Source organism: Drosophila bipectinata, chromosome 2L, assembly GCF_030179905.1.
Source record: "Drosophila bipectinata strain 14024-0381.07 chromosome 2L, DbipHiC1v2, whole genome shotgun sequence".
NCBI classification, from domain to species: Eukaryota; Metazoa; Arthropoda; class Insecta; order Diptera; family Drosophilidae; genus Drosophila; species Drosophila bipectinata.
The window spans coordinates 21575632-21590156 of record NC_091736.1 but is presented as its reverse complement, the minus strand read 5'-3'; the positions used below and the strand labels follow the sequence as shown (position 1 = coordinate 21590156).

The following is a 14525-nucleotide window of genomic DNA, read 5'->3' as shown; positions in this document are numbered from 1 at the left end:
AAAACCTTCACTAATTATCGGCTTCCATCCTGCGAAATCGGTGCGAAAATATTTAGTGATTCCATGGGGATGACAGTGGATTAGTCTACCCCCCAAAAGTTGCCTAATTGCAGAGGCTTGAATTAAGGCATTAGGTAGGCAGTTTATTAATTCGGAAACAGTAGAAGCCATTGATTTAAACAAAGCCAAATGGAATTTATTGAAAAAGAAAAAACGTACTCCTCAAAGAATATAAGAACTAGTTTAAGCTTGTGGCAACTTAATGAAATCTTTATCACAACCTTTTTTAAATTTTGTTGGACCATTTGCAGTGATTGGTTTGATTTGTTTTTGGAATCCACAAAAATCAAACAAAATTTATAGAGCATGCTATTTTTCTCTCCGCATTTTATTTGCCAACTAAAAATGTTTTATTCCGAGTTTACCACAGAAATTCATTTTGCGAGAAATCCAATCCAATTGATTATTCTAATAAAAGTCGGAAAAATATGTTTTGTATGCGCGTCGAGATGGGTTTGTTAAAACTCGAATAAACTAAGAAAGTAATTTGTGGTTGTGCTGCCCGAAATGTCATTCCGAATTTTCCACAGGCTCCGCAAGTTTTCACACATTTTATAATAACCCATTTCAGGCTTTGCAGTCCGAGGTCTCCCACTGAAGGTGTGAGTGCGCATGCAGGAGAAAATATATAAAAGACCAACTGGAAGGCAAGGACGTCAAGGGAGACAACAAAGAGGTCCTTTAAGTGAAACTAAACAGCCATGCAAGTGACGTTGTCGGATTGAGGTTGCCGGCAGGTAAAGAGCCACCGGACCAGCCGAGGAAGGGTTATAAATGTTGGATGGCCGAGTGTCCTGGGTGTCCTTGGGCCGCTGTCGAGGCCGGCGAGGCTGGCGAGCTGGCAAGGCTTTCGTGGCTGCCAGTTGGCCATGTTGTCGGCTGGGGCAATACAAATTAAAATTAATGATGCACTCCCAACAGCACAGCGCGTGGTTTCCAGCCGCTTTGGGCGGGTAGGTGGACCACATAAAAACTACTTTACATGCGGGAACATGAAGGCGATCCTTGTCGTAAGGGCTAAGCTGTCCCACCTGGTCGGCCGGTCTACGGGCCGGGAGTCACCTAATTTAATGCTAAAATTGCCATCTCGTTGTGCTGGGCTTTTTATCTCGTCCTTTGAAATAGTGTTGCAAACGGTAAGGCGTCGCTTGCTAAATGCTTGCGGCTTCCTCCCAAATACGCAGCCGTGGTGGTGGGGGATTCAGCTACACAGGATAAAATATGTTGTACAGGTTGCAGACAGGGGTGGGCTGAAGGGGAAAACCACTTCAATTTATTTTTGACCAACACATGGCAGCCGGCAAGAGAAAGCCAGAGCTGAGGACCAAAACGGTCTGCACGAAGGCCAAAGTCGGGGTATACTCGACGGTTACTCCGGGCTTAACTGAATAATTTGCACTCAAAGCTTGCTTTTGAAATAAGTGCTTTAAAACTCAAAAAATGTTTGAATAAAAGCCGATTTAAAAGACAGTCAAATATTATTATTTGAGTATAAAAAAAACACGGCTTTTAACTTACACCTTAAGTTTCATTGTTTTATTTTAAATAAGAAAAGAATTAACATATGTCATTTTTTCAAGTTACATTATAATATAATATAATATAACGATTATATAAATTGATATAATTAATTTTTTATGCATAGAATGGTGCCAATTAACTGAAATTAAAATCTTTATCATTACTTTGCCATCTCATAAATTAAGGTTGTTATTTCTATAAATAGAAAACAGGGGCCTGGACGGGCTGGGAGGGTAGTCTTTCCGGCTAACAAGTTAGTTGGGGCATCGGGCAAAAAGCATGGCCAGCTACACTGTTTCCGCCTTTCGGGCGCCGCTTTGTTGTTTTTCGGTTTGGTTTGTTTTGGTTTCGTTTCTGTTTTTCCGTCAACACAAAGGTGTTTGCGTGCGAGTGCTTTTGCGGGTGAGGGGGCAAGTGTGTGGCGAACGCTTGCCACAGTTTTCCACTTTTGATTATTGTTTTTAAACAACCATTTTCTTTTCATCAGCATTTCAATTAGGCTCGCAAACGAGTGTCGCTATTAAAGTGGCGATTCCCCAAATCCACAATGGTGGCAAGTGAGGGAGGTGTGGCATGCCACAGAAACCTTTTACACGCCTTGATGCCTTCCAATTTCAAGTGCTTTGGCACTGCGACAAAGTAAATTAATCCATTAGAGCCCCGGCTTCGGTTTTGCACAATTTTCCTGGTTTTTTACTTTTTAATTCTTATTTTTCTTTTTCGCTTGACGTGACCTGGCTTCTCTTGGGAAAAATGCCGGAAAACTGAGGGAGCAAGTGTGGCAGAGGGAGTGTGGCATGCAGCGTCCATCTTCAACAGCTTACACTTCAATTAAGTTTCTCTAGACCGGCCATTTGCTGCAGGGCTGACTTCTTCGCCTGCAATTTGGCAGCAATTATTGAAGCTTTGCCAATGGCAAGAGTCAGGTCAGAGGGTGAGCCACGGTAAGAAAAGACAGGGACTAGGACAAAGGGAGAAGGAATAGGATAGGAGGTTTGAGCAGGTCCCACAATATAAATAAATTGCAACCGAAGTCCACTAAGCGAAATTTGAATCTAAGGGGAATAAATAAATGTGCGGCACTCATTCCTGGCACTTGGTCATTTTGGGACAGTATTTTCCGTAATTATACCCATATTTATAAGCCATGCTAGCAGCTATAATGGGGAACCAGTTCAAGTACTTAATAACCGGTACCGCCAGGGGACCAACAATTTAGGTCTAGTTTCGCTTTCCAAGTGAAATATATGTACCCCGCAGTCTGTCATATTAAATAAGTTTCCTCAGTGGTTAGTTTCCGGCCTATTTTAGATAGTAAGTCCATAAATGTTTGTTAAAAATCTTGATAAAAAATTGTATTACAGAAAGTGTTGCAATCTCAAGAATGTAGATAGCACAATCATACGTATTATATTATGTAATTTCTATACATTCATACGTGTTCATAAATAAAGCAAGATATAAAATGAACATCGACTATCCTCGTTTGCACCAACCAGGTGAGCCAAGTCTGTCTCGTACATTATCTTGTACATTATGCAAATTATTTGCACGAGTTTTCAATTTTGGTAAAAAACTTTTGGGCATTATTAAAGCACAGATTGGCGAAAAGGAGGCCAAAAGACAGAGCAGCGCTCTGTCGGGGAACATGATTAAAATCGTATTTGAAGGCTCCTGCCAAAGGGGCTCCTGCAGTCGCCTACGATCGTGACTTACATGATTAGCCTTGCCCCCCAAAAACAAATCAAATTTAGTTATTCCCCCAAGGACCTCATATATGTGCGTCTGTGTGCAGACTCATGTATGTTTGCCTCTAAACTGGGACTGAAAATAACACACCCGGGGACTGTGTCCGCCCTAGATTGTTTTAATAACAACTCTTCTCGGGGAGTTGCTGCAAGCGTGTTTCATAAGCAACAACTTATTCACTTTCTATTCTCCTCCGTAAACTTCCCCAAAAACAAACTGGAGCCAGAGGATAAAGATGATCCCCCAGCCCCAAACTTTTGGCCAGACTTTTGGCCTTTTCAGCAGCCAAATGAGCCGCTGTCAGCAAACGAAAAATATCCTTTATGGTTTTGTTGGCCCTGCGGGCTTTGGGCTAAAGTTAAATACACACCCGCAAAAATAACGAAAATGTATGCCGTTAACTGCAAGGACTATCCAGGACTTGGTGGAGGTTGGTCATTACTGAAGTCTCGCAAAAATCTCGGAAACTTGGTCAAAAAAACAAAAAAATACTTAAAAAATGAAATGACGGCTGTAGTCGAGTTTCCGGACTATAATATACCCGGTACTCATATCTTCCACTTACTTTTTAACTAACTTTTAAAGTTTGCGCTTGGAAAAAAATCCGAAAAAATCCGAACCGAAATCCGGTTTAGTATTTGGACATATAAATGTAACCTTAGAATAATCTTTGCCTCTACATAGACTTTTCAACTTATCTTTGGAAACCTCGATTTTTCCCCTTAAGTGGAACGAGGGGAATCGTAATTCCCTCGTCATTTTCTTCATAATTCCCTTACATAAAAAAGGAGAAAAGTCCATTGCTGCCAACTAAAACTACAATAACTCACTCCTGTTGAGTAAATTGAATCTTCTGGGATTTCCTACAGACCTCCTAACGTCTCCTGGATCTCCAGTTACTTCGATAGAAGAACACAAAGAGTCTTATTTAAAAAAAACACATTACTGCTTGGTCCGTGCTACATCTGGGTGCCCCAAGGAAGTGATCTTGGCCCGTTACTGTTAACTCTTTTTATTAAGGACTTGCCCCTTGATTTAACGAACTCTCAAGTACTAGTGTCTTCAACACAAATATGCTTCAGCCCAATGCAAACTTCAGTACTATCTCAAAAAATTCAAAAAATGGTGTTAGGCGAATGATTTAATACTCAATGGATCAAAATGCAAACTTATATCTTTTTATCGATCTTTCCCTCTCCAGGCTCTCTATGGGATTGCCTTAGAAAAATTAACTCAGGTTAATGATCTCGGTATCCTATTAGACTCTAAACTTAAATTTGCTGACAATATTTCCACAATAGTCGATAAGGCTAAATTTGTCCTTGGTTTTATTAAAAGGTGGTCAAAAGAATTTAACGACCCTTATATTACTAAAAGTTTATTTATTTCTTTTGTCCGTCCGATACTAGAGTACGGTTCACAAGTCTGGAGTCCCCAACATGGAGTTCATCAAGACGGCATAGAATCCATACAAAAGAATTTCTTAACTTAGAGCACTTAGAGATCTTAACTGGAATGCAAATCTTCACCATCCCTCTTACAGTAGCAGACTCTTAATAATAAACTTACCAACCTCAACTAATCATAGGACAATGCTGTGTGTAGTTTTTATACCCTTGCAGAGGGTATTATAATTTTGTCCAAAAGTGTGCAACGCAGTGAAGGAGACATCTCCGACCCTATAAAGTATATATATTCTTGATCAGGATCACCTCCTGAGTTGATATGAGCATGTCCGTCTGTCCGTCTGTCCGTCTGTCCGTCTGTCTGTTTCTACGCAAACTAGTCTCTCAGTTTTAAAGCTATCGACTTGAAACTTTGCACACACCCTTCTTTTCTTTGCACGCAGTATATAAGTCGGAACGGCCCGGATCGGCCGACTATATCATATAGCTGCCATATAACTGATTGATCGGAAATGGTATAACTTTGGTGTTTTTAGAGTTAGAGAGTTCAAATTTGACATGAGAGCTATTTTTGGCAAAATAATACGACATGCCAAATTTCGTAAGGATCGGCCGACTATATCCTATAGCTGCCATATAACTGAACGATCGGAAATGACCCAACTTTCGTGTTTTTGAAGATAGAAAGCTGGAACTTGGTACAGATTATATTTTTGGTCAGTTAATCCGACCTACCAAATTTCATTAGGATCGGCCGACTATATCCTATAGCTGCCATATAACTGAACGATCGGAAATGGTATTTGGTAGAAATATCAACTTTCGTATTTTTGAAGATAGAAGTTTGGGACTTTTTTTAGATTTTGTATTGTAATAAATTGGATTATATATTCCTATTCCCATAAGGATCGGCCAACTATATCCGATGTTTGCGATATATATCCGGTTTTAACTGCAAGGGTATATAAACTTCGGCTCCGCCCGAAGTTAGCATTCCTTTCTTGTTTTGCATAAACTCATCAATGGTTATGTAGATAGCCAGCATTTACTTACACGCTTAAACTTCAGTATTCCTAATAAAGGACTAGTAACTTTAGTCCTATATTTCTTAGCCATTGTAGTTCAACATATGCACATCATGACCCCCTTAGAGTCTTATGTATGTTCGAACTACAATGGTCTCTACCCCATCGTCTCTCCTTCCTGTCCATTAAATTTAAAATCAAGTATTTTAAATTTCCTTACTGATTACTCTCAGTTTAATAAATAATAAATAAATAATAATTCGTTTATTGAGCCCCTAGGTCGTTTGAGTCTCTAAGCTTTATGATAAATAAAGGATTGCTAGCTTATGCGCTAATTGGTGCATTTCCAAAATTCTGAAAGACCGCGAAAAAAAACTGCTCTAATAATCGTCAGATTTGAATGAAATAGTTTGGCATCAAAAGTTTTTCAAAAAACCTTTCTGAACTTGCCAAAATTTGGACGTGGGCGTGGGCGAGGGCGTTATTGATGTCTCCATGCCAAAGCTCTTTCTCTTATAGTCTATGAAATCCACACGTTCATACGCACACACGGACGTACCGACATGCCTATATTGACTCTGCTGTTTATACTGATCAAAAATATGTATACTTTATGGGGTCGAAGATGATTCCTTCCCTATGTTACATACATTCACACGACTACAATATACCCTTGGACTCTAAGAGTACCGGGCATAATCAATATTTTTAATTAAGCGAATTGCGCATACAGTTAGGTTCTCGATACGATATCGATTCTCGATAGTTTACATTTAAAGCTTTTCCTAAGAATTTTTTGAAATAAGGGCTACAACGTAATGACTTTTTTGAGGGGAAGGACTCTATCCCTTGACTTTGATACATTTGAACGCCGTCGAGAATATATACCCACTCTTTATGACGTCGGAGAAGGTATTCTCTCACTGATAAAATTGCAAGTACTAGAGAAAGAACAAATTATAATAATATATTATTTGTATAATTGACACAATTGTTTAAATACCAATACCAATTGTGAAAGATCAAGTGGTTTTTCAATCCCAACGGAAGACTTCAATGCATTTGTGCAGATTGAACTGGCCCGAGTTAATCCTCTTAATTTATAGCAGTTGATTTTGTAACAATAAAGCAAATTAAATTCATTTTTAGCAGATTACAAATCGGGCAATTACCCGAATCCTTTTACGCAACAGGCCATGGCCCCGGGGCCCGGGCATTGCTGCCTATTTGAGTTAATTACATGTGCGACAACAAAGTGCATTATGGCTGGGCAAATTACATAAGGTCGATAACCATAACCGTAAGCGGCGAAAGGACTCACGTGTCGGGCGATGGAAACAACAGCCACGTAGTCCCCGGCCTACTGGCAACTGCCTGCCAATCGAGGCGTCGTACCGAATCTGCTCCGGCAAAAAATTAATATCGCTGACATATGGCGAGCACGATTTTAATGGCCGACATGAAGATGCCTACCAGCAGGCAACATCGGGTACTAACAATAGACATGACAAGCCTCTAAAGAAGCAGCAGATGTTGGCCCAAGTGCTCCCTCATTTGGCCAAACTTCCTGTAATGTTCTCATGTTCCATCAACATTTGCTCTTATTGTAATTATGTGCAGGGCTGTTTAGCCTACTGTTTAGCATATAAGCTATATGCTTTATTTTTATACATTTACTGATTAAATGTACTAGTATATTTACAATAAATACTATTTTTAATATATTTAAATAGAATTGAATAGTAACAAATAGAATTTTTTCAATTAAAAATGTAAATAGTCGTTTGTGTTCATTTTTTTTATTGTACTCTAAATAATTTATTCTAGCCTTAAAAAGATAAAATTTTATCTACAGAGAAAACTATATATAGATAAAATTATAATGTTTTCAGTTTAAGAGTCAATGCCATTTTAATAGTCTCTTATTATGTGAAAATATTATCTATTATCTATAAATATTATTTGTTTATACTAGTCATACATACTATAATAATAATTTAGATAATTTAAGAATTGAGTTTATAAGCATATTTATTTAATTAGTTTAATAAATAAAACGTAATAGCCTATGATATTTTAATAAATAAATTGTGATTCGATCTGAAAACTCTATATTTTTCCACAAAATCATTTATTGAATCGATTTTTGAAAAAAGTATTAAATGTCTCGGAGCCCAACCGTTTGAAGGGTAATTAAATATGTTATTCCAGCTCAGATATAGCTCAGATATATTATCAAATTAGAAAGACTCATGTGGTGTTATCTCTGCCATTAAAAAATCTCTGATATCTCCACATTACGTATACGCACAGGGAGATCTGGCACGTTACCCATATTTACGGCAGTCGTCATTAACGGCCATTTCACATTTCCTGCTATCGAATTTCCTGTTCCTGCTCCACAAAAGCAAAACAATACAAACTCCGGGCCACCGGAGATGCTCACGTTCGTGCTGATTGCACAAAGCCCTCGGCAGAGGCAGTTTACAAGAAACAAATTAATGGGAAAGCTGATGTTTCTTTCCGTGTCCCAATGATTACGTCGATAAGTTCGTTTTTTACAGAGCCTTGCTCTCTCTGGGTTTTTTTTTTCTTGCCAGATGAAAAGTAAACAAGATGACGAGGGAAGCGAAAATGGTAGGCGCGTGTCAGCCACAAAAATTGCCGGAAACTTGTTTGAGCTTTAAATTACAAATCATTATCGATACGCATTATAAATTTGGACCGAAAACCAGCTATGAAGCAGCAAAGGCAGCTGGACCACGGTGTCCTCGCCTCGAGGCGATTTCCTAATAGGGACGACGCTTGTAACTCGACTTGAATAATATTAAATTGGGGATCTGATGCCCATGCATCTGGTACTTGGGTATGCACTGTTACTGATGGTGGCTTCTTTTAAGCAGATTAATTTCCGGCACTTAGACTTAATTCCCCAGTTCCAGGCTGAGACCGAGAGGGGCGCTCAGCCATCCTGGCAATCGATGCAATCGGCTAAGGACCAATCTACCAACATGTCAACAAGCAGCGAGAGAACGGTCATCGGGATTCGCCGGCGGGGAGCCTGTGGGGAAGCTTTAGATTTGCACACATTACCACTCAATCTTCATATATGTGAGCTGGGCAGGATTTGAGCCATTCCGTCTCCCTACTCCGTCTTAGTCCTTCGCCTCGGGCCTCGGCATGCACATGATGTCCACATGGCCGCAAAGATTTATTTACAATTGTGTTGAGACATAATTCCTTTTGATCGATTGCGGGCCTGTTTCCAAGGGCGCCTAGTCGAGGGGAGCAGTGGCTGGCAGGACTTTGTGGTCAGTTTGTAAGTGATGATTCTTCTGGTCCTGCCTTTGTCTTTGTGGCAGCTGCACTCGCAGGACGTCGGCAAAAGTTCGCAAAGGGGACCAATCTGGCAGAATTATTTGCGCAATTTATGTGGCTTTGATTTCATTGGCAAGATGTACGAGCCGAGTGAGGGCAATTTATGGTAACTTGATAATTTGTGCTCGCATTTGCCAATGCTTCACAGAAGTCCGGTTGAGTTCAATTTATTTTTCGCTCGCCTAAGTCTGCCCCAAGGCTTTATGGTCTGGATTTCTAGAAATATCTTATATGGACTGTCATCTTCTGGCCAAAGGGGGAATCAATAAACGCCTTTCACATGAAATCTGAAATAAAAGCCTTACAGCCAACCTTTGTAAGTACGAAGCTTCTGACGTTTAGCTTTAAATTAGTAAGAACATTTTTTGAAAACTTTCGGTTAACATTTATGCATTTTAGTAAAATGTATACACCTTGATCAAATTAACATCATTAGGAATTATTTACCTGGATCAAATACACATCACCCATTCCTTCTCATTCCTTTTCCTGATAAGGCTCTTTATCACGTTTATTTATTGTCTAGAAGGCTTTAACTACATCACTTGTACCCTGCATTTGATTTTGATCAACTGCATAAATGAATAATAAGTCCACTTAAATGCACTTAAGGCTTCTATCGCAAAAAGTTCTTAGACGGCTTATGAATTGGCTTATGATTGGCATGGCTGTGCCATAATGAATGCAACTGCTCGGCTGTAAATTCTAGTGGCAGTCCGTTAAGCAATTGTAAACCAGTTAAAGGAACTTTCTCAACCTCGACTTACACTTCCAGTTCTACCTCCTTACCCCTTCTCATTCATCAAAAATGTGCACTTAACACATGGAAAAGGCAGGTCCCGGGCTGCAGCATCGAGCATTGCTGCCCCATTCTTCGGTAATGCACATAAATCCTTAGAGTGCGCACTTAACTCCTTTTTATGCTGCGACAAAGTACATTTACTAATGACCAAGTCAAACAATGGCCCGGCCAAGACGCAGCGGGCAGAATGGGGATGCGAGCGAGTCCTGGCAGCAAGCATAGTCGAAGCGGGGATCGGGGCTGGCACCGAACTGGCGACATCCAGCCCGAGAGAGGGGGCGATTCCATCCGCGAAGTAGCAATTTACGCGCTCAAGAAGGCGGCAAGCTGCAGTGGCAAGATGGTGACAAGGCACGCAAAACGGAACAGCAGCTGCCGCATGGACGGGGCACAGAAAATTCCGAGAGGCTGAGTGCGAGCGGGGCAGGGAGGCTGGGTTGCATGTTAATTGCTGCAGCGACAGCACCAACAATTGCAAACAGTGGAAAAGCGTGTCTAAATAGCGGAAATCCACACAGACAGACTCCGGCCCTGACACACCCGCGCACACCTACCGATCCTTGCGAAAAATCTTTGTGTGTGTTGTGTGGAAATTGAAAAGCAACTTGGAAGTGTGCCAGGACCTGCCAGCATTTTCCTTTCAGTATGAATTAACTAATTACTTGCCGATTAGCCAGATTGAAAATGGTTGCTATAAACCATTTACTCCAATCTAATTTTTTTAATAATACATTAAATACATAACACATTAAAAATGGCTTAACCTTAAAACCTTAAAAAATGTAACATTTTTGTGCATTCTCTGAAGGGTGGCAATATCCTCCTCAAGTTCATCAAAATAAAAAAAAATTACCTACTGAAGTTAGCTTTAATATGTATATTTAGTTGGAGTTTCGGTTAAAATCGTAGCTCCAAAGATAGCCACATTAGTAATGAATAGTCACTTCTGTTATATTAAGAATGAACCAAAATCGAATGAACCGTTTTTTACAAAATCCTTTCGGAAGTATAATAATAGGTTAGGGCTATAATGCCTACAATGTCTGTCGTGAGAAAAATGGACTACATTTTATTTTTCTTTTAAAATAAAGACTTTATATGGAGTTAATATTTATGCTTTTAGATTAATTTCATATAAACATAATACTAATAGGCCAAATAATTGCTTAGTTACATCATTTTAACGGAATACACACAAAGCTGTACGATTACTCCGAACAGCCTATAAAACAAGTAAGCCCAATAGTTACTCCAATCTTTTCAGCTGTCATACTATTTGTCATACTAATTTCCAGCCATCAGAAATGTTATCCAAGCTGTAGGTGTCGTTTGTTAGTCCACTAACCTACCTTTTAAGTCCTTGCGCCACAGGATGCGAAGCGGAAGAGGACAAAAGAGCTGGCGTACGCACAGGCTGAAAATGGAAACTTCCCTTAGCACGCAGTGTAAAATGTTGATGAAGTAATTAGTCGAATATGCGTAATCCCCCGCAAGGAAGGGGCGTGTGCGTGCGCCCTGAATGTGTGGGTGGGCGTGGCCCATAGAAAGATGTAATTGAAAATCTGCCCCACCGGAGTGTAAAAGGGCAATGTCGGGGCTTCGATTTGTAAAACTTTTCTCATTTATTAAATTGGCCACACGAACAGAGCTGCGAGTTCAGGCTAGACCGGGTGACTATGTGGAAAATTTTTAATTATTTGTGCGGCAGGTGAAATTAAAATTGGTTTAATTCGAGTCCACAAATGGTTCGAGTCCATTCCGGGTATCGTTTCAGCTTAAATATGTTCCATTAGAAAGCTGCTCCACCACAGCACGCAAAGGAAAAGTTTTCTGTAGTCGCGTTTTGAGATTCAAGAGGAAATCCGAAATGAGAACCACTTTAATCTGCTAAGCCAACAAAAGTTCAGCTTTTCAGCCGAGTTTGCCAGCTTTTTGTCAGTTGTCAGTCGTGTATTTTGTTTGAACTTCCAACTAGTTTTAAATATAACACATTTTAACTTGTACGCAATCACACGCCAAAGCCCCCACAAACACGCAGTTCTGCTGCTTAAAAGCAGCCCTTTTTCGAGTTACTTGTTGCGGTTTCGTTAGAATTTAAGAAGTAATTACCATTTGCCGTCATTCCGCCTCATACTGGATCTTTTGCCTTTCAGGTTTCTGACTTTTGCTTCGATCATGAATTTCCTTGACTTCAACACCTACGATGACTACGTGGACAGCTTCATCACCCTGAAAGATGTTCGGTACTTGCGCAATATCCAAGTCGAAAGAAACCTGATTCTAAATGGCTGTGGAAAAAACTGCCTGGGAGGACTTCTGACCCGGGCCCAGTTTGAGGAGCGACGCGACCAGGCGATGCTCCTCCTGAAGCCCCGCGGTCTATTTGGGGTCTACAACTTCGGTGACTTCCTAAACAACCACGACAAGGTCCTTCAACAGCTTGCCCTTCGGGAGAAGCAGCTGATCGAGCGGCAACTTTCGGTAAGTGTGGACGGCCTATTATGATTATGGTTTGATATTATCGATATCGATACATACAGACTGTTATTTACCTGCAAATGCGCTGCCACAAAGGTCTGGAAGTATCCAGCTTCATCGACTTGGAGCAGAGTCTGCGGGAGAGCCGCTTCAAGACCGCGGTGAACATAACCGACTGGAGGGCTGTTTTTGAGAACACCAAGAAGCTAATGCCGGGGAAGCACCACCTCAGCTACTACGCATGGAACCGGAACCGGGTCCAGTACAACGATAGCGACAACTTTCGGGTGGTGAACGAAGGTGCCCACAGCCTGTTGCTGAAGCACACGGGCGATCACAAGATAATTTGCGTAAACGCGACCTGCAAGTGCCCCTACTCCAGAAACGCCAAGAGGGCTATGTACCCCTCACCCGTCTACGGGTACGTCATATTCTTCGATCACATCATCAGGCGCATCAATTAGCGAAATCATCGAAATGTCAATAAAGCCAATGGAAACAGCGTTTAGGGTGGGCGAATTTGTCCTTGACAGCTTACGTAAATGGCTTTTTATCTCTTGTGGGTCTGGCTCTGACTGTTGACAGCTCCTATGGACGGTTTCCATCAGAGAGCGGAAATTACCCATGGTTTTATGCCGTTTCCAGAGCTTATCGGAGGCAGACTGGCCACAGCACTCCAGTTGCATAAATCTATTAACTGTCCTGGCTCGAGAGTCTCGGGTGTATGCTTGTTTGCCCGTTTGGCATTGTTTGGCCAATGCTTTGTGTTTCGCCACAAGCTCTGGGTACACATTTAATTGACCTTCATAGGCTTTCCAAAATAATGGGCAACGCTCTATCCTTTAGACTTATATATTTAATATATCCGGTACTCATAGTACCAATTTATCTAAAAGCCAATTTTTATGTAGCCAATTTAATATAGATTAATCGTCCATTTTTTAACAACTTATGGATGTTTTATTTCGCTCTTCAATAGGCTTGTTTTACTGTCTCGTTTTTCATTGATTTTGAATATTTTTTGTAACTTTTAACATTAATTTAATTATTTATTAGCTTCCAAGTCATATTTGCAAACGCAAGAAGACGCTAGACCAAGGAGTATTCAGTACGGAACTTTCCGGAGCAAGGATAAATAAATAATAAACGTGTTTAAATTATGATTTAGCTGCCACCAGCAATGCATATACAATTTAATTTGCATAGACAATTATCTGCTAATTTATAACCGGCACAGCTCTGCAGACCGCCCAGAAATAATTCAATTAAAACAAGCATCAGGAGCTGGAGCTGTAGCTTGAACTGCTCTTGCAGGATTCTGTGCAGCATCCAGCCCTCAGGTGACCCGGGGATAACTAAGTAATGCTTAGCCCTCCGCCCCTGAGGAGGAAATAAATATTTACCTGGTCTCCTCAAGCCAAGTCCACAGGACGAGGAAGGGCAAGTCCCAGTTCATGTGTCTTTGTTCTGCCCTAAGATATGGCAAATTTGTTGGCCCCGAAAAATGAAAACAACAGTCGAAAGACCTTCCTCCGAGCCGACATTAAGATTGCATTTTGGGGCTAAATAAATTTCAAACGAAATAAAGTCGCAATTTAGTGCCAGACTGGATTTTCCAGCCAGGACCACGAGACACAATCGCCTGTACACTGAGACAGTGTCACTGTATATTTTGATTAACCGAACGGAGCAAAACAATAAGGTTGCAACTCGAAAAACAAAAACATGTTTATTAGAATGTCCTTGCCTTGTTTTTCTGCTCCTGCATTGCCATTTTGGCCCGGTCCTGACAAATTCGGTGGCAAAAAGTTGTGTGCATGTCAATCAATAGTAAATAGTTCGGCTTGTCGACCAATAATGCCGAATTATTTCCATTTGATCTTATTTATATAAATAACTCTGTTGAGCACACATGCACTATGTTTTTGTGTTTGCTGGGAAGTAGTTCAATTGGCAAATTATGCAAACAGGAAGGCCACTGAATAATTAAGGACGTGTGTAATAAATGCCAAAAAGTATTTGGTTTTATCCTTATTTGAGGCTCAATTTAATTGGTCCTCGTGCATGTTCCATTATAGTGGCATAAAACTTTATCTTGCAGGTTAG

At 40.5% G+C, this 14525-nt stretch overlaps 1 protein-coding gene and 1 long non-coding RNA gene across 2 annotated transcripts; both read left to right on the top strand.

The window, feature by feature from the left end:
* The first annotated feature begins 365 nt into the window (after positions 1-365).
* LOC138925927 (uncharacterized) lies at positions 366-983 on the top strand. The gene is made up of 2 exons (XR_011442166.1): positions 366-569; positions 632-983. It is a non-coding gene; the product is annotated as an uncharacterized lncRNA (long non-coding RNA).
* A 10900-nt stretch (positions 984-11883) lies between these two features.
* On the top strand, positions 11884-12956 carry LOC108127095 (cilia- and flagella-associated protein 299). Its single transcript, XM_017243933.3, has 3 exons — positions 11884-12042; positions 12095-12422; positions 12482-12956. Exons 2-3 carry the CDS (start codon positions 12117-12119, stop codon positions 12881-12883), a joined length of 708 nt encoding a protein of 235 aa, XP_017099422.1. The 5' UTR covers positions 11884-12042; positions 12095-12116; the 3' UTR covers positions 12884-12956.
* The last annotated feature ends 1569 nt before the right edge of the window (positions 12957-14525 follow it).

Bases quoted from the DNA above. Each gene is read 5' to 3' on its own strand.
- LOC108127095 (XM_017243933.3), top strand. From the start codon at position 12,117: ATGAATTTCCTTGACTTCAACACCTACGATGACTACGTGGACAGCTTC. The intron at 12,423-12,481 runs GTAAGTGTGGAC...CGATACATACAG, and splicing joins TGATCGAGCGGCAACTTTCG to ACTGTTATTTACCTGCAAAT.